The sequence below is a fragment of the Perna viridis genome, chromosome 14, assembly GCF_037379345.1.
Source record: "Perna viridis isolate PV_CMFRI_1.1 ecotype Kerala chromosome 14, ASM3737934v1, whole genome shotgun sequence".
In the NCBI taxonomy this organism is placed as follows: Eukaryota; Metazoa; Mollusca; class Bivalvia; order Mytilida; family Mytilidae; genus Perna; species Perna viridis.
The window spans coordinates 8,308,611-8,327,667 of NC_142458.1; the positions used below are offsets into that span (position 1 = coordinate 8,308,611).

General features: G+C 33.9%; 1 protein-coding gene across 1 annotated transcript; it reads right to left on the reverse strand.

The window, feature by feature from the left end:
- Nucleotides 1-192: 192 nt before the first annotated feature.
- Nucleotides 193-18,541, reverse strand: LOC148598026 (uncharacterized). Its single transcript, XM_088561131.1, has 9 exons — nt 18,400-18,541; nt 15,149-15,180; nt 13,071-13,128; nt 12,441-12,728; nt 10,085-10,108; nt 7,439-7,543; nt 3,974-6,829; nt 2,872-2,954; nt 193-251 (listed from the first exon to the last, which is right to left on the reverse strand). The coding sequence occupies exons 1-8, from the start codon at nt 18,470-18,472 to the stop codon at nt 2,893-2,895; spliced, it is 3,498 nt and encodes a 1,165-aa protein (XP_088417257.1). The 5' UTR covers nt 18,473-18,541; the 3' UTR covers nt 193-251; nt 2,872-2,892.
- Between the last annotated feature and the right edge of the window lie 516 nt (nt 18,542-19,057).

Here is a 19,057-nt window from a genome sequence, read left to right on the forward strand (position 1 = left end):
ATAAAATCTCACTGAAAGACTTTGGTGGTTTTGTTCACCATAATTCACCCACTGATTCAACACACAAAGAATCGCATTTAAATATAAAATCAAAGCACGGTAGTAGTACTTAATTTGTCTGTGTATAAAAACTATATATCCATGAATATGACAGTCTAAATATAACTGGAAAAAAAGATAGGAAATTTAAAATGTATTTCTACCATTTATTGGTATTAGGATATATTCTTTGTCTTTCCGTTCAGCCATTCCTGTAACCAAAAATATATCATGATAGTCCTTTATAAATATTTATGTTTGTAGATAACATTTATGTTAATTCTTGCCATCCTACAGTAAATTGTATAAACAAGCATGTAGAAATCTATTCAAACTCCGGGAAAACACCGTTTGACATACTACATAAACTTAATTCTTACTTTCAAGCTAACTTTTATTCGACATTTAACAACGCGTTAATATCATTCATAATGCAGTCGTTCTATTTGAGCAACCACAAATAGATTGGAAGTATGTTTATTGATGATATACAATAACTGACAGTATATACCACTTTGGCTCAAACTACTTTACTACCCTTACATATGAACAACCTTTTCATCATAGCGATACTATAAGAGTTAACTACTGTTGACGAAATGCTAAACTTGATAGGAAAGAGTAATCAAGAGAAGCATGCTTTTAGTAGAAATCAAAGAATTGTATTCAGAGACAAAGGCTAGACATGGAAAACAGACACACACAACAAAAAATACGAAATAACCAAAATACGTACAAAGCAGCAAAAGTAAATGAGCAACTCGGACTCCACTAAAAACTTGGAGCATCAACTAGGTGCACCGGTAGGATTAGCATTCTCTTCCTTTCTGGAAACACCTAACAAGTTGCTTATAAATGTCAAGTCCGGGGTAGACGAAAGAGTAAGGGATAACTGTGACTCTTTGAACAAATAGGTTCTCATTCTGTAGAATGATACACCGTAACGATCCACGAATTCATTATGATGACCATAAAACTTCTGTAGAGATGACTGCAATATTGTTGTAAAAGCTGATTAGGATAGCTTTTAAAAGACAATTATTGTATATTGACTAAAAATAAAAACAATAAACGATTTCGGCTCGAATCGGCTAGAAAAAAAACACACTCGACGGACTCTTGCTATATATCTGATTATCAGCCTCATCCGTATATCGTTTTTATTTCAAGTCAAAACACTAATGTCGGCTATATAATAGTCTACAAAACAACTCTTTTAATACAGATTGTAAAAACCGTCACAATGCTTACAATACAACGAATTCAAGTTTTATCATTATGAGAAAGTTCCTGATTACATAAAAGTATGGAATAGAACAAATTACATGTATGTGAAAATTAGGTAGCAAAATCTGCTTTGCACATCGGGTTTTGATATGATTTGAGTAATTGATTTAACAACACCATTACATTTATGCCTTCTATAGAAATTGCAGACACTTAAATAAGTAAAAGAAAAAAGAAAGCGCGATTAGAATATTGAAAAGAGTATTCATGATTCATAGAAAAAGTACTAGACAATAAAAACAAACAAAACAAAAAGGACTAGACAATGAAAACAAACACAACAGAACTAACCTACGAGTTGCTTATATTATAGTCGATACAGGTCTATGTTCGCATGACATAAAACCCGACTTCAATGATAGAATAATAGGATAATTATTTGGAAAGAGTAAGTAACCAAAATACAATCATGGGTGCCAAAGAGCCCCATAGATTAAAAGAGTTTGCGGAACATGTTCCGCGCACGAATTAAATCTTAATGTTTTTATGGCATGCGTGATTATATTTTGGTTATTTACGACAACCAATTAAGTTTTCTTCCTATTATATAGATTTTGTTCCTTATTCGTTGTTGCAAAATTACGGAATAAGTTCGGTGAAAGAGTAATCAAGGGAACCAAGGTTATAGCGGAAATCAAAAGAATGTGATACAGGGACAAAGACCAGACATGGAAAACAGACATACAAAAACAAAGAACATAAAGTAAATAAAATCATACATATAAAGTAACAAAATCAAATGAGCAACTCGGACTCCACTAAAAAACTGGGAGCATGGACCAGGTGCACCGGTAGGCTAAGTGTTCTCTGTTGTTCTAGAAACACCCACCGAGTTGCTCATAAAAAGTCGAGTCCGGTGTAGACAAAGGAGGAAAGGAAAACTATGACCCGTTGAATAAATCAGTTTTCATGGTGCAGATGGATACACCATAACGATCCACGAGTTCATGAAGGTAACCATAAAACTTCTGTAGTGATGACTTTAATCTTATGTAGCGACATAAATTATGTTACTTTTGTTAATTTTTTTAGTGGATTTATTTGAAATTGTTTGGTAAATAATTATGCTTATGTCTTTGTGTTATTTGTATATTTACCTCTTTATTTCATTAGTTCTTTATTTGTTCGGTTATTGAATTAATATGAAACTTCACAAGTAGTCTTTGTAAGAATCATGCAAATTCTGTAATATGTGATAAACTAAAAAAAAAAAAAAAAAAAAAAAAAAACAATGGGTCTATATGATGAAATGTATTATTCTAACCTGTCTGTTCTCAGGGGGTAATTGTCATCGAATATTTAATAGTATTTCTATAGTATTTCAGTGTCAATAATAGGTTTATCTCCCTTAATTTTTACTTCTATACACATTCCATATAATTTTCTTAGAACAGGATTGATTATATGAATTTTTGTTATCTACAAAAATGTAGGCTTTTTAGCAATGTATCACATTTTGCATGATTCTGAGCACGACAGCTACTAAAAACATGCGCCTGTTATAAGCACAAGTCTGATATTTTACACAACCTTTTAAAAACGTACCTACTGCAGAACAGATGTTAACTACGGCGTCATTCCCGTTTCTCCCTTCTGTCCTTTTGGTCCTTTTATGGTTCCCTTTTCACCTTGACAAATATCGATAAATTGCTTTAAAAAAGTACCGATGAGCATAAGGTTAAACATGTTCCGAAAGGTGCGCTTTTTAAGTGGTTATTTTTCATTTGTGACAAATTGATGTAGCAAAAAAGATACAACATATGTTTCTCACATGTTTTGAAAACACGTAAATACTATGGTTTTCATCTGTTATTCATGTTTTGGGCCACATTGAAAAAACATGTGAGACCGATGATTCTGACGAAAGAATTAACTCACGTAAATAAAATATAATAAAAGTATACGGTTATATGTTTGCAATATAATTCATAGATATTAAGAGTATGGTATTCATATGATTTTTTAAAATCACATGATTTTATATATCTATTAAAGCAACAAAAACATATTTTTACTACACTGGTCCTAGACATATGTTTGAAAATATGAAAACGTAATATTTGCCCGTGAACTGATTACAGTTAAGCTTAATTGTAAGTGTTTGTAATAATCAGGCAAAATGGGAAAAATCAGAAGCGTGCATGTCAAAAACCCATCGATCTGACAATGTTGTATCACTCAAAGATCCTTTTTTCTATTTAAAAAAATAACACTATTTAATCTCTGAATCTCTGGCTTTGCTCAGAAATTTTTCAATAGAATGTAAGAAAATGAGGTTTTTGACACAGTTATCTGCCCTTGAAATATTCATTTTCAGGACATTTCAATGAAATTGTGACGCAATAGTCCAGCGTGATATGGAAAATCTTATCTGTTTTCATTGATTCTGATGGTGCAAATAGTCACTAATAATTAACACTATCAAAATGATGGATTTTTTTTCTACCATGTTTCACCTACTACCTGATTCTTACAGGGACTGACACTTAACGCGATCATTTAAATGGATCCGAAAAACATAAGTAGTACTATTCATGGAAGTTGAGGAGAAAAATATTGTTCATTTAAAAGACATGTTTCATTGTTTCTCCAGAATGTCTGTTGGTAAATACCTTCATACCAATCCAATCGTATCTAATATAATTACCTTTTTGTCCTTTCGGTCCCTTTTCTGCTTCTCCCTTTTCACCTTTTACGGGTGATCCTTTAATCCCCTTATCGCCTTTATTTCCAGGCATGCCTTTGTTTCCCTGCATTCCTTTGAGTCCTTTATTTCCCTTTCCGCCTTTGTCACCTTTGTATCCTTTCTGTCCCTTAATTCCTTTTATGCCTTCGTCTCCTTTTCCCCCTTTATAGCCCTTCTGTCCCTTTTCGCTTTTCATTCCCTTCATTCCTTTTATTCCCTTAACACCTTTCAAACCCTTTATGCCTTTGGTTCCTGTCTCACCTTTGTAACCTTTCATACCCTTTTCTCCCTTGAAACCCTTTCCTCCTTTGATACCTTTCTCGCCTTTCACACCCATATTTCCCTTAAAACCTTTCATACCCTTATCACCTTTAAGGCCCTTATACCCTTTTTGACCTTTGTATCCTTTCTTACCTTTCTGCCCTTTGTAACCTTTCATTCCCTTTAAACCTTTATACCCTTTTATTCCCTTTGAACCTTTATACCCTTTCATGCCCTTCGGGCCTTTCAGTCCTTTATTGCCCTTTTGACCCTTGTAACCTTTCATTCCCTTTTGTCCTTTAACCCCTTTCAAACCTTTTTCACCTTTATAGCCTTTTTGACCTTTGATTCCTCTCATGCCTTTTAATCCCTTTAAACCTTTATGTCCTTTATATCCCTTCTCACCTATTATTCCCTTTTGTCCTTTAGTACCCATCATTCCTTTAAATCCTTTCTGCCCTTTGTAACCTTTTATACCTTTGTTTCCTTTGTAGCCTTTCGGACCCTTTGCTCCCTTTAATCCTTTTTGACCCTTACCGCCTTTGTATCCCTTTACTCCCTTTTCACCTTTGTAGCCTTTAGGACCTTTCTGCCCTTTGTAACCCTTCTGACCTTTATTGCCCTTATATCCCTTCATTCCCGTTAGGCCCTTATATCCTTTCTGTCCTTTAAAACCTTTTGCTCCTTTGTATCCTTTTTGACCTTTGACCCCTTTTAAGCCTTTATTACCTTTTTCGCCTTTAAAACCTTTATAACCCTTATCACCTTTATACCCCTTCTGTCCCTTTTGCCCTTTATAACCTTTCATTCCCTTATTCCCTTTATATCCTTTATATCCTTTACGACCTTTCATTCCCTTATAACCTTTTTGACCCTTCTGACCTTTGTAACCTTTTATTCCCTTTTGACCTTTGTAACCTTTATAACCCTTCTGTCCTTTATATCCCTTCAATCCTTTTTTACCCTTGTACCCTTTGTTTCCTTTCTGTCCCTTATAACCCTTCTGTCCTTTTTCACCTTTATAACCCTTTATTCCCTTTTCACCTTTATATCCTTTTGCACCCTTTCGACCTTTATATCCCTTATCTCCTGTTTTGCCTTTATACCCTTTCATGCCTTTCATACCTTTGTAACCCTTTTGACCTTTATAGCCTTTTTGACCTTTGTAACCTTTGCCCCCTTTCAATCCTTTTACTCCTTTGTATCCTTTATAACCCTTTACACCTTTGTAGCCTTTCATTCCTTTATATCCCGTGTAACCTTTTGGTCCCTTGTCTCCTTTTTTACCATCTGCCCCCTTAACCCCTTTATACCCTTTTTGGCCTTTCATGCCTTTCATTCCTTTTGCGCCCTTGTAACCTTTCTGACCTTTCACACCCTTTTCACCCTTCCTTCCCTTGTATCCTTTTTTTCCTTTAAAACCCTTGTAACCTTTTTTACCTTTCATGCCTTTTAATCCTTTTTTACCTTTGATGCCTTTTATCCCCTTTTCTCCCTTCTGTCCCTCTGATCCCTTTTCGCCTTTGTATCCTTTTGGACCATTAATGCCTTTATAGCCTTTTATTCCCTTTTTCCCCTTATAACCCTTATCACCCTGGTCGCCTTTGTATCCTTTTATACCTTTTACGCCTTTTTCACCTTTCATGCCCTTCGTTCCTTTGAAACCTTTAGGTCCTTTATCGCCTATTTCACCATTCATCCCTTTGACACCTTTATGCCCTTTTACACCCTTTTCACCTTTCAATCCCTTCAGTCCCTTATCTCCTTTGTAACCCTTAATTCCTTTTCTCCCCTGCTGTCCTTTCTTTCCCTTTGATCCTTTTACTCCTTTCATTCCTTTGGGACCCTTTAGACCTCGTTGTCCTTTTCGTCCTTTCAATCCCTTGTTCCCTTTCATTCCATTCGATCCATTCCCTCCCTTATATCCCTTCGAACCTTCAACCCCTTTGATGCCTTTTGGACCTTGCATACCTTTATTTCCCTTCATGCCTTTAACTCCCTTTTGTCCTTTGAAACCCTTCATGCCTTCAACTCCTTTATTCCCGCTTTCCCCTTTATACCCTCTCATTCCTTTCTTTCCTTTTAATCCCTTAATTCCTTTGTCTCCTTTTGGTCCCTCATCTCCTTTGGGACCCTTTTGACCCATCTGACCTTTGTAACCTTTTGAACCCTTGTGACCCTTATCGCCATCTATTCCAATGTCACCTTTTCGGCCTTTCGGTCCTTTCATGCCATGCTCGCCTTTGACTCCCTTATTGCCTTTTCGACCGTCCATTCCTTTTTCACCTTTATAACCTTTTTGTCCTTTCATACCCACCATTCCCTTTTGTCCTTTTACCCCTTTTCCACCGGACTTTCCTTCATCTCCTTTGTAACCTTTAGATCCTTTAAATCCTTTACTACCGGCCTCTCCTTTGGGACTTGTTATTCCCTTTTGTCCCTTTAGACCAGGCAAGCCTTTTATGCCCTTTGCACCGTCAACTCCTTTCGTTCCAGTTTGGCCTTTTTGACCCTTTTGGCCATGCCCTCCTGTCATACCTATATTCCCTGTAACACCTTCGATGAAATATAAGATACAGATAACTTCATAATCATTACAAAACCTAATAGTTTTTACCAGCTATTTTCATCGTACAAACAAGGAAACCTGTCTATATCAAACCATGAGTACCTTAAAACCTGTCTTTACCGAACACTTTATAAAGAACCTTTATATCATTATATCATTTGGAACATTTATACACCGGAAACCTCTCTAAACAGAATTAGATATACAGTCCAAAACACAGTTCGGTTGTGATAGATGTCACTGTAAAACATACATTACAACGGTATTACCGATACATTTTCATTGTCTGTAACTAAACCTCAAACTTTCTTATACTTGTGGTTTTCTTATTAACTTCATTTCAAGCACGCTTATCCTACCGGTGCACTTTGTCCATGCTCCCAGCTTTTAGTGGAGTCCGAATTTACTTTCGTTACTTTGTATGTGTTTGTCTGTTTTCCATGTCTGGTCTTTGTCACATTCTTGGCTTCCCTTGATTGCTCTTTCAACTCTTGATTCTTAAAAGACCCTCTTATCTCACACGTTTCAATTTTCAAAGTTACTTTGGTTGTTAGTCGTTTTTTCACCACAGAGACGTAAATTATCAGTTAAGTTACCTTTGAATCCCGTCATGCCTTTTGGTCCCTTCGTCCCTTTTTGTCCTTTGATACCAGTACCAATCATTCCTTTCTGTCCCTGAAAACCCTTCATTCCTTTTTCACCTGTTTAATTGAAAAGGCGAATAAAAAATAAATCTCTGTGCCTTGTGAAGTTTTGATATTCATTTCCTTGCCTTAAGGAGGTTGACCTAGGATAAGGGACTTAACCCTTGAAATCAGTGATATGTTTGTATCATATTCAATTTCACCAAAGTTTATCAAGCTTTCATTTGAAACAGAATGGAATTAATCAAAATCCCATTTTTGCTTACATAAGATTGATGTAAAATACTGAATACAAAACCGTCCAATGATTTGTAAGAGTTAGGTCCCTTATCCTTGGGCTATCCCCTTCAGACGTCTTTAAAACGGCTTTTCATGTCTTTTGATACTTAGGGAGATTATTAAATATGATTTATTTTTTTGTCTTTGTTTCAAAGATCGTGTCTGAAAATAGAAACCACGATCCTGTTTTCTTGTCTCAAATTCAAAACGGTCAGTTGACCTAGAATTTGACATTTGACTTATTTTTAGTGTATGACTGTGACATATCTTGAATACATGTCTAAATAGGGTATGTAAGTCTCGTTCTGGTTTTATTTTCTTTACGGAATTTCCGATGCAGAACGTATTGAAAACCAAAGACCGATCTGTATTTATTGTTTACTTCCGGGTACTCGAAAGGCTGTGTAACAGCGCAAAATCTTCCATTATATATGTTTTTTCTTACTACCTTTAATATATAAAAAAAGATATTTGTCATTTTTTGTCGGTAGGTTTTACATAGAAAGATGTTTGCCCTTAACACCGAACTCAACGCTTTCTAAATGACAAATCTCCATGCCTTTGAATGGTAGACTAGGACCCATTCTCGTGAAATCACGGACTCACATGACGACACTTACAACCCTATACATAGTTATAGAACATAGAGACATGTCTAAATATATAATTATAGAAACCATTTTTACACATGTCTATCTCAAAACAAAAGCATTTCTTTCTTTTATCGGTAATTTACGATTTATGAATGAAAACAGTGCTCGTTATCTAAAATAATGCTCACACTTTTACCCAAAAGTTCTAACTTAATAGGGACTTTTTATCAGGTGACCTCTGATCATCATGTTTTGTAATAGTCAAGTTCAAATTTAGCACTTAGGTCAGTAGATGAAGCGATTTTACAGAGGATGGTTGGCATATTGCAAATTTAGTTTGACATTTTTTCTACAATGGCGAGGTGCGATATATTTACGATTTCGCCAGTTCATTGAATATAAATTCATTCCTGTGTAGTGTAGACAGATCGATCAGAAATACAGAGGATGATAAACATTGTCAGTTATCTGGTTTCTATCCATGTGCTAAAAAAATTTTTCAAAATAGTACTTTATTGTAACTATTTACAATAAGCTTCAAAACTCGTAAGAGCATCATGGTTTTTCTATATTTCGTTCTCCAGCGCAAAAGCATACGATCTACATGTATATTAATGTAAGAAAGTAGAAAATATTATTTGTAGCTTTAGAATAGGACAGATTTGATTAATACAATGTATTTATCATTTCAGGATATTTGATTTGCAATATTAATGTACCTGGACGTACTTAATTCACATTTGTTTACGAGGTATTGTTCACATAACGGTTATATGTACGAACTAGCGGGTCGTTGCAACGTTCCAGTTTAATGTTATTTCATTGGACTTCTGAGGAAAAGGATCCCTATGCTGGTAATTGGCCTTTTGCAAACTGTTCGGTCATTTCTTGTAGCAAATCAGTTCGACTATCCAATTATTATCAACAAGTACATCTTCAATTTCAAGCAATCTGATTTGTTGAAATTTGAGTTGAGGAAGGAATTGAGGAGAATCTCAATTTGAGATTTTTTTTATGAAACCGGCCCCAGGACATGCTACTTTAAATAAAGTACCCGGATCGTGTAAATTTTCCACCTGTACGGTACACGATATATGCGATATACGATTAAAGAAGACATTTTAGCAAGCAGGGCTTTCTGAAGTGGTGTACTAATCACAAAATAATTTGGAAAGAGAATCAAATATCGCTAGAAAGTGCAAGACAGAATTCTAAGATACCTTGCGTAAGATGTGAATGTTCTAGTCAGAGCACTTGAAATCTAATCCTCAGATTCTCTGTCTTGAGATATCAGCTTAGTTAGATTCTTAAGTACCACTCCAGCTAAGAATCATGCAAAATGTGATACATGGTTGGAAAGCCTACATATTTTTATTTTTGATATTTTGTTTAAAATGCTTTAGTAAACAGAAATTAACATTCAGTTTTTCATCTAACCTGTGTTATTAGGAGATAAAAATTATGTAGAATGCACTGTAGATTTCAAAATTAAGGGAGATAACTCTCTAAATGACGCTAAAATACAATAGAATCTACTGGATTTTCAATGTTGATTATCTCCTAAGAGCAGGCAGATTTGAATGAATAATTACACATTTCATAGTACAGACCCATAAAACAACTTAATTACAAAAATAAACATATGTAGCCTTTATAGGGTGTATCACATTTTTCAGATTTTGCATGATTCCTACAAAGACAGATACTTAATATCTAAGAAACCTACCTACTAAAACAATTGCTGGTTCCACTGAAATAGAAATTAGGCATATATTATTGTGATATCTTTAATTATTATGTAAATGTGGCTTCCTCTACAATTACATAAATGTGATTTACTCAATAGTTGCATAAATGTAAAAATAATACATCAAATTTGACTACCTGAACTTCATTTCACATAACATGTTATTTGTTTAACAACGCAGTCCGAGATTATAGGCGTCCGGGAGAGAGATATATTAGATATATATCAGACTATCTTACAGTCTTACCAGGAGGTGATTCAAGTGTTAGAAGATCGCTGATTCTTTTTCCTTTATATTCATATGGTAAGGAAGCTTCGGGGTATTATAATTAATCAAAGGTTCCTTTCACCAGCATACGTTACAAGTACTTATGACGTTCAAAGCAAATAATATTGAAAGTTCTCAAACCATAAACACTATTGTGATAGGATGCTAAATCCAATACCAAGAAGTTTTACCAAATATCGTTAAAGGTGCTACACTATTAAAGCGTGATATAAAAAGTACTCAAACCGAAAAAAGAAAAGACCGTGATAGGATGTCAAAGCCACTACCGAAAAGTTTTACCGAATTGCTTTAAAAAAGATCTATTGTTAAAGCTTCCATGCGCAATACAAAGAATAAAGCCTCAGTGTCTTGGGGGTTTTGAATTTTGTGCATTAGCACCATGACTTGTATCTACAGCATAAGATAAGCAAAATATGATACGGATTTCGATAAAAAACAACTTATTAAGGAGGTTGACCTTGGGTAAGGGACACAACTCTTACAAATCATGGAACGTTTGTGTGCAGCATTTTACATCAATCTAATGTAATCATAAAACTTGGGACTAATTTCATCCTGTTTCAAATGAAAGCTTGATAGGCTATGGTGAAATTGAATGCGGTACAAGCATATCACTGATTTCAAGAGCTATGTCCCTTATCCAAACTCTACCTCCTTAAATCCTTGATTTGTCAGTAAAATAGGTAATCAGATACAATGGAACATTATTTTTAAATTTGTTCGGTTAATACGAGTTTACGGTTTATAAGGTGTGAAATACATTTTAAATTGATATTAAGCGATAAGTGTTTGGTTTTACACAAGATCTTTTTAATATTACTAGTTCGATAATTGATTTCCTGTCATGGCTTCCTCTCGTTATGTTTAGAATGTTAAAACTTCAAGATATGTTACATGTAACATAAGGTATTGGTTTTATTGCACGTACGTAATGGTGCTCTTTCGTTTATTGGGGATAGGGTTACTGACTTACGCTATTACAGCAAAGGTAAAAAATGTAACCTTTCTGTCTATGCCAGAATGCATTGTAAGCAAAGGTCGCTAACCCTACCGGTGCGCCAGGTCCATTTTCCCAGGTTTTAGTGGAGTTCGAGGTGCTACTTCATTTTGTATCTATGTACATGCTATTTCGATTATTCATGTTTTCTGTTGTGTATATTTGTTTTTCTGTCTTGTTCATCCTTATATACTCTTTCTTCAGCACCTGCGTATGGAGTGTTCATATCTCAACTCATACGTTATGCCAGAGCTTGCCGAAACTACGCAGACTTTTTGTATGCGCTAGAATTTTGACAAATAGGCTTCTGGAACAGGATTATGTTGATACAAGATTGAAGTCATCACTACAGAAGTTTTATGGCTTCATTGTGAACTCATGGATCGTTACGGTGTATCCATTTGGGCGGGTGTTTCTAGAAAAGCAGAAGGGCTTACCCTACCGGTGCACCTGGTCCATGCTCCCAATTTTAGTGGAGTCCGAGTTGCTCATTTACTTTTGTTAATTTGTATGCATGATTTTAGTTCCTTAATGTTCTTTGTTGTGTATGTCAGTTTCCAATGTCTGGTCTCTGTCTCTGGATTACATTCTTTCGATTACCGCTATAACCTTGATTCCCTTGATTACTCTTTGATAACCGTTTGAATCTTGGTCCCCTTGATAACTGATAAACTTGTCTTTAAAGAACTAAGGATTTCTTTGCAATTCTACATCAAACCTGGTAATTGTAGTAACCTAAAGAGAGTTGAAATTTCAAAATCCACAGTATTTGTTTTACTGGTAAACAGATGTGGAGACTTTTTTACGAAGGTATTGGGGATAGCTTGAATATTACTTAACTCGCTGCACTGTAATATTATAATAATATTATAGCATATTCCATTCGTTAACTATTAAAAAAAATGTGTTCCATGCATTCATTATTACAAGTTGTAAACGTTTAAGTTAATGTAAGTGTGATAAAAACAATTGCATGATTTTCTTAACTATTAAAGGCATTTTAGTGTGATAGAAAATAATCAAAGCTGTTTCTTTAAATAAATACACACCGCAATCCCACTCTACATAAAGGTTGTTATTTGTGCAACTCGTGCCTCCATAGATACTGTCGTTAACATCGAAATAACACTCTTCTTCATTATGACAATCTGTAGCGGATTTAAATATATCTGTTACGTAGTGACCACATGGTGGCGTTGTCGTATCGAGATATTCATTTTTGCCGCAATTTGACATTTCACCGTAAAACGCTTGCAAAACGAAGATCTTTCCATTGGAGCAAAATATGCGAATGTTCTCACCCTGACAAATCCGTCTGTAAAATGTCGAATGTGAAACTGAAATAAGAATAAGAAGAAATAAAGCATTTTCAATTGCATATCTATTCGAAGTTTTGAAGAAAAAAAACATCAGGTTGAAAATATAGTCATAAAATCATTCGACCAGAACCGACAGAACGGGGATTAACTTAAACAAAACTATATTTTCTTTAGTTGCCCAGACGTGAGTCGAATATGGGGTCGCCATGTTAATCTTGGCCGGACTGTTAGTGACTGCATTTTTACAAAGTGTGTCGGATAGTTATGTTATTTTGGCTGTAGTAACTTGATTTCACTCACTTACAATGTGATAGGTGCCGCTTTGGAAATATTGTAACTAGCTTAATTGTTTTAACTTACATTGTCTCTTTTCCCTTTCTAGAGATATTTCGTTCTGATTAGTTTCTTCGTTTGAAAGCTAAAAAGACAGCAGCAACTATTCAACAATACATTATTTTTCATGTGAACATATATATATATACGATACTGACCGAATCACACACACATTATAAACAGTGAAACAAGTCGAGAGCATTTTTGGTCTCAACCAGACGCTTTCAACATACATGTCAAAATGCATTTTTAACCTGGGTAAATAGAAGACTTTGAACTGATTCTGAAGGTTTATATCTAAATATCCTCTTTTTCAAAAGTTGCAAACTTTAGAAATCAACATTAAAATTATACATGTATTCTATATAATAATATTTTTTTTTTATAGATAACATTGTGTTATCGAATGTTTCCAGTGTAATAAATTTCGATAATTCACACTGTGAAATAAATTCGGTAATTTCACTCTCGGGCTTTCTCCCGCCAAAACATCACAACTTTGATATCAATCAGCCAATCACAGAATTTAAAAATCATATTGGAAAAATGGATAAAATATGAAGAAGATCTATATAATAAATAGGATAACCAATTGGTTAACGTGAATAACCAAGATATTATCACTCGTGCCAAGAACGCTTGAAGATTTAACTCGTGCGCGGAACAAGTTCCGCACGCCCGTTAAATCTAGGCGTTCATCGGCACTCGTGATAATATTTTGGTTATTCATACCTTCCAATTAATTATCTTATCTTACTAAAAGTTTTGTAAGTTGAAATGTCAGTATGTGTCACAAATTCTACTAGGGTTAAATTATAAAACCTGCTGGGAATTCCATTTTCATTCGAGTTACCTCTTTTTTCTGCACCCGAATCCGAACATCGATTAGAGAGACTTCGAAATTTTACCTGCTCTTACGGGAGGTAACTCTGCAAAAACAGGATGAAATATGGCTGCATCCCGAGCTCCGCAAGTAGGGAATATTACACGAGATTCATCTCGTTGATATGCGAACAGGCATCTTAAGTTTGACACCACTCGTATGGTTTGACCGTATAGGTATACGCATACGGTCCAGATCATACGCAATATGGCCCAGATATTCATATGGTATGAAGAATGTACCCTTACACGCTTGATGACGTAATTTATTCAACGAAACTGTTAACATTTTCAAAATAGATGTTTCAATCAACAATTACAAAAATTAGTAATCTGTCACAGGTCTGTAGAGGAGATTGGGTAAGAAAATATTGGGTGACTTTAAATGACGCTTATTTAGTAGTTTTTAAAAATGGAAATATTTGACCATATCAATGCTCTAAGTTCCAGTCGTAGTAAGAATCAATACATCTTGAAAACAACCGAAAAGTTATCTTCATACATTGTAATCCGAAAAATGTTCACCTCTTTATTTTACAGTGAATTTCAGCCAATTATGACGAAGCAATATCTTAAGAAATCAAACTTTACAAACTTGTTATTGTTATTTTTGCGCTGTGTTTCTTTTCTATATGTGCCAATCTTATACACATATTGCCTGATTCTTAAACAGGGAAGTACTTAATACCTGCAGAATCAAGCATAGTGTAAAACATTTTTTTAAGGCAAAACGATATACATGTTTCCTTTTTTAAATAGGCGTAGTTGTTTGGTAAGAATAAGGCAAAATGCGGAAAATCAGAAAAAATCATTTAAAAAAAACCCATCGATCTGACAATTTCATTCGCGAATTCTTCTCTATTTGGAAAGAACATTAATTTATCTCGGCATCACAGGATTTGCTCGCAAATTTGTCAACAGGATGTAAGAAAACTGAGGTTTTCGACAGATATCTGCCCTTGAAATTATAATTGCCATTTTAAGTGTATTTCAGTGAAATTATAACTCAGATAACCTACATGACAAGGAAAGTGATGTCTTTTTATCCCTGATTCTGATGGCCAAATAGTCAAATTAAACTTTAGAAAAAGTAGTTTTTTTCATATCATGATTCATCCACTGCCTGATTCTTACAGAGACTGATACTTAACAATCATCACGCGACTATTGAAATATTTTGTTTAGGTTAAAAAGACGGAGTTTCCCATTCTATCAACACCAACCTCTAGTTCTCGTTGCTTGACATGGGTTAGATCTACAATATAAATGTATATATATAGATATTATACATATACATATATTTATTATACATATAACACATTCCTGTTTTCTTGTTTAATCAAAATGTACCTACGATGATAAAGTAGGCAGAGAAAACAGACGACATAAATTCAATAACACAAATTTAGTAGTACTCCATCTAAGAATCATGCAAAATACGATTCATTTTTTTTCCTTTTTAATATTTTGTTTAAAATGTTAAAGTAAACAGGAACTCACATGTGACTTTTTATGTAAACCATGTTCATTGGAGGTATGAATTATAAACAATGTACTACAGAATTCGAAATTAAGGGAGATAACTCTGCAATTGGCAATAAAACACAATAGAAACTATTGAATTTTTAATGACAATTACCTACTAAGAACAGACATATTAGAATGAATGATAATACATTTCATCATTTAAATCCACAAAAAAAAACTTGATTATAAAAATAAAAATGTGTAGACTTTTCTTTTGTTTGTATTATATATTCATTATTCTTACACTGACTGAAAGAATCGACACATAAAGAAAGAAATAAATACAAACCGATTTATATGATGTTACAACATTAGAGGAAGGCTCCTGCCTTTTTTAGAAACATTCACTGAATTACTTATATCGTGCTAAATCAAGGTCAAGTCGAAATAATGGATTTTTCCCTTTTAGTAGCATTTTTATATGAATCAGACAAGAGGAAATCCCACGTTTATTTCTAATTCGGGAATAGCTAAAGTCCCAAGCTCCGAAACAGCGTCGGACGTTCGACAGGTACTCTAGACGCTGCGGCCAGCCCTCTCAGAAAAATGCAATAATCTTGAAAAGTCGGGAAAAGTGAATGATTTTACGCGATGTTATCCGATTGTCAAACGAAACTTGATTTAAATAAAGTCCGAGAATTTTGAAAGGCTTGTCTCCAGCGGTTAGGTAGAAAGCCGCTGCGTGGAGCTTGTTTTAAACCACAGAACCTTTCATAGTTTATCACCTGGTTGTTTGACTTTCGAGATAAGAATTATATAGATTGTGTTTGAAATTTTTAGTTTGCAAGAGTTATCTTTCTTGGTTAGATTTGATTTGGTGATCAATGTATGGTTTTTTTTAAAACAGATCTGATTACATTAAGAACTATTGTTTCGTAAAAATATCGTATAGTCCACACTCGTTATATGCCCCTCTTCAATGGTGGTTCTTCATTTATCACCACATTTTTCCAGCGTCCCTTTTTTCAAAACAACAATAGTCTCTGTATAAATATTTTAGTTGCAGCCTCGTGTATCGCAAAAAATGACCTGGTTGCAAAGTTGGCGATATATAGAGGATGCAGACCAAAGAAGAATCAGGCAATTGAAATAAAACTGTAGACACATGAACATTTTTCAAATAACCTTAACAATGGTAGTTATACGCTAAATGATACAAATCAGGGGTGGACAAAGTTAAACGTTCGACAAATTGTTGTCTTGCTGTGCGCATTCCTAAGTTTTTTTCGTCATATTAATGACAAATAAATGTTTTATTTGTGACAAGAGCGCTTTATTTGTTCATTGAATAGTTTGAATCATACGAAAAAGACTCATTCTTTCTTAATGTGTGCATGAAAAATAACTTTTTTGGAATTGGTTCAACATGTTAATCAATCATCAATTTCCATTGAAAAACCTAATTTAATTGATATTTCATCGCCTCTGTGTTAACAATTTGTTAATTCAAAACTCATACGATTGGAAGACAGACCCTCATATAATGCTTACCTTCCTGATATATTTTAATAAGAATAAAGACTTCGAGACATTCTTTACGTCAATCGTAGACAATTGTGGTAAATTCAGTAAATAATTTTGGGAAATGAAATCTTTTGTTTTCAAAATTCGAGAAAAAATATGACGAATGATCTTCAAATCTGTCCTGAGAAAATTTCAGTCAGAAACTGAACATTTAAAGTATTTTTCTCACTCTGGTCCTCTGGTATTGACATCTGTGGATGTTTTACCTAATTAGAACACTTTACTGCTATATTTTATAATAATTATGGTAAGGGAAAAAACACACTAAAGTTTTTTTTCCCAGTGAAATCTTATTCAAAATATTGCATTTATTTCGATGAAGTGCCAGTAATTCGATTGAGGTTGATATTATTTGAAATGAATTGCCATTTCTTCACTACAGGGGCATAACTAACTCTACCCCTATCATATATATTATATGTTATATTGTAATTTTTAACTCGCTGTTCTGCATCCTCTGAAATTCCTAAAACAAACAGTTAATTCGACTTCAAAAGACAAAGACCCATTGCCAAATTCGTGTTGACAATTATGCTATTTTTTTTTCTAATATCTCGATTTTCATATATGATTTGATATCTATTTTGTTTTAGGAAGAAAGTCCATTAAGCATCAAATAAAAATAATAGCCGTTATTTGCACATGTTAATTTTTTGTCTACTTCTTGCACAATTGTTTTCATTTGATGTTCAATGAGGCATGTAACATAAGTACTAATTGTGGTGAAATAATTTCGAATGATTGGTTTTGTCTGAAGGTATATATTCATTAAAAAAGTCTTCGAAAGAGTAATCAAGGGTTTTAGCAGTAATCTAAAGAATGCAATCCAGGGATAAAGACCAGACATGGAAAATATACACACACAACAAAGAACACAAAGTAAATAAAATCATAAACACAAAGCAACAAAAGCAAATGAGCAACTCGGACTGCACCAAAAAACTGGGAGCATGGACCAGGTGCACCGGTAGGGTAAGCGTCCTTGAATTTGTTTTAAAAACCCAAAAGTTGTAAATTTATTTTTTTAAATAAAGGATATCTTTTTAGACAGATAGGTTTTTTAACAATAAATCCTTACTCTTTAGACTTACATTTTGATCATGCTAAGCTGCCAGAAAGATATTGTGGTCACCAGTTACTGCCTTTCCAGTGCAAATAGGATTAGGTAGGTAGATAGGTTGCTTATTTAAACAACGAACTCCAATTCCTCCTCTTTACTTGTATGCGTACAGAAAACATTATTTACTGTTTTTGCTTTTACCCAGGAATTCCGTCGTTTAAATATTTTACGAATGATGATTTAACTGTTTACATGTATGAATTGATTATTTGATACATAATAGAGCAGGCTGGTTTTCAGCAAAAGATAATCCATATAATACTAACATAAAAAAATTGGGATTTTGCTCAGTTGGCCACTTACCTAATGCTTCGGTGAGGGCCGCTGTCCCCACCACGAAGACAATCAACCACCTTGTCATGCTATCCATTGTCATGGTGGTCCCCTCCTTTCTGCATATGGTGTCGCCGTTGAGTATTTATATAAATGAAATTATTTTGTACGTTTAATTCTTTAGCTCTCCAATCGTTCACGATTTTGCTCTTCTGTATTATTTATTTATAATAATCATTATACTGAAATTATGATTTTGTATTGTCATTATTATTGATATGTCGTTAGGCATATTGAATAAATCAAAATTTATGTTGTTTTTTTTATATTTTTTGCCTGAAAAGTATATTATTGACCAGGTGTGCATCTCAGATTTAAGGATTGGTTATTTTCAATCGCAAGCATGCCTTAAAACAAATTTATTAGTATTATTTTCTTTAAATTTGATCAGAAAATTGATTGGTAATATTACAGCTCACAAACCCTCTTTTCAAATAATTGATGATTTTATACCCAAATTTCTTTACATATGAATATAATTTCACATAAGAATTCCGCTGCATTAACTTCCCTAATGGTATATGTCTATAATATTTGGAATGAATTAAAATAATGATTTCGACTATCATTCAACGGATGGAACATAATTACTATTTTCATTTAGTACTTTTTGTTAATTGTTCTCATT